Source organism: Austrofundulus limnaeus, unplaced genomic scaffold (genome assembly GCF_001266775.1).
Source record: "Austrofundulus limnaeus strain Quisiro unplaced genomic scaffold, Austrofundulus_limnaeus-1.0 Scaffold464, whole genome shotgun sequence".
NCBI classification, from domain to species: domain Eukaryota; kingdom Metazoa; phylum Chordata; class Actinopteri; order Cyprinodontiformes; family Rivulidae; genus Austrofundulus; species Austrofundulus limnaeus.
Genome location: NW_013952866.1, coordinates 74,517 through 76,026, shown reverse-complemented (window position 1 = coordinate 76,026; position 1,510 = coordinate 74,517). Strand labels below are relative to the sequence as shown.

Genomic DNA, 1,510 nt, shown 5'->3' with positions numbered 1-1,510 from the left:
CTGCTGCCAACTAGTGGTCAGAGGCTGAACTACAACATAAAAATGAACGGCTGGCAGGAAAGTTGACATTTTAAACCTTAATAAAAAAAATCGATACAGGACTTTAGAATATCGATACAGTATCGGGAAATGAAATATTGCGATATTTCAGTGTAACGATATTTTCTTACACCCCTAGGTACTAGTATGGCAAAATGGCTCAGGGGTACACCAGTCTAAAAAGGTTGGGYGCCTCTCCTGTACCGTACTTCACCATAAACACAATGTTTTGATAAATGACAAGCACACACTGAACAAAGACTTTAGACACTAACCATGGGCCCCTCTGATTTCTACACATCATGGACTGCAGAAAACATTAGTGGACCTCTGGTTGTAGTGGTCCTGGTACCATGACAATACACACCTGAGTCTGAAGATGCTCCTGGAGGCAGCTGTGCCAGGACTTCTTGACAGACATCACACCATCACTGAAAGCTTCTTTACGCCTCCACAGGATCTCATCAGGGATCAGGTTGAGGCCTTTAAAGGCYTCCCTCAGCAGGTGTTTCTCCACTCCGTCCTGCAGTCAGAGGACAAAAACACCATGACGGGTCCACAATGATCCAAGGGCTGTCCAGGATCACTGAATCAACCAACCTTAGGAACCCTCATGTCCTCAGGCAGGGACAGGTAGTATGCTGTGAATCTATGGTCCAGGAAAGGCACTCGCAGCTCCAGGCTGGAACATGACAACCCATGAGTGAGTTACAGGTAAAGTACATATTCTCTAAAGCTGTACGGAAGTACTCCAGTAAATTTACTTGAATGCTCCACCTACAGCTGCCTTTAAGTCCTCACAGGTTTCACTCTAAGTGTCTCCTGTAGAGCAGAGCTCTGTCATATTAGCTTAATGGTAGTTAGCTGGTTGCAGTGCTCGTTAGTGATGCTCTCACCAAACAACCTTCTCTTCCAGTGGTTTCAGAGCAGTCTCTTCTTTCTAACCRAGCATCAACTCTACTTTGGTTATAACTTCAGATCATCCATTGTTACCATCAGAAACAAGGTTTTTAGGACAAGCTGAAACATTTACTAAATAAGTTTTGAGTTTGACACAGGACAGGAGTAAATAAGCTCCTTCCTGCTCCTTTTTAAGTTGATTTCCTTTATAGTTAGTGTAATTATTTTTAATTAAATATATCATCATCACCACCAACTGAGTTTTTTTTACAATATAATGTGTATTTTATTTCTTTAAATTAAACTTGAGCAGGAAAAAGCAGGAAGTAATACAGTGACCCGTTCTGCTCTGCTGCACTGCTGACCGACCTCCGCAGTAAATACTCAACCAGTAGAAACAATGAGATAATTTACACGCTCTGCAGGGCGGAGGTGAGTGGACGGCGATCCGCCAAAATTAGATTTGATCCAATTTTTGCCAGACTCTGGAGCTGCTCCGGTATCAATCTACAAATATCACTAGGCACCAACAGGAAAAGGAACAAGCACAACATCCGTATTTTCAAAATAA

General features: G+C 42.6%; 1 protein-coding gene across 1 annotated transcript in view; it reads right to left on the bottom strand.

Moving 5' to 3' along the window:
- asns (asparagine synthetase) overlaps positions 1-1,510 on the bottom strand; it is a 21,838-nt gene that overhangs the window by 2,579 nt on the left and 17,749 nt on the right. Inside the window, exons 10-11 of the mRNA XM_014025273.1 lie at positions 640-721; positions 407-562 (exon numbers count right to left, since the gene is read on the bottom strand). Of these exons, the coding sequence (XP_013880727.1) occupies positions 407-562; positions 640-721 (238 nt within the window). The remainder of the gene's footprint in view (positions 1-406; positions 563-639; positions 722-1,510) is intronic.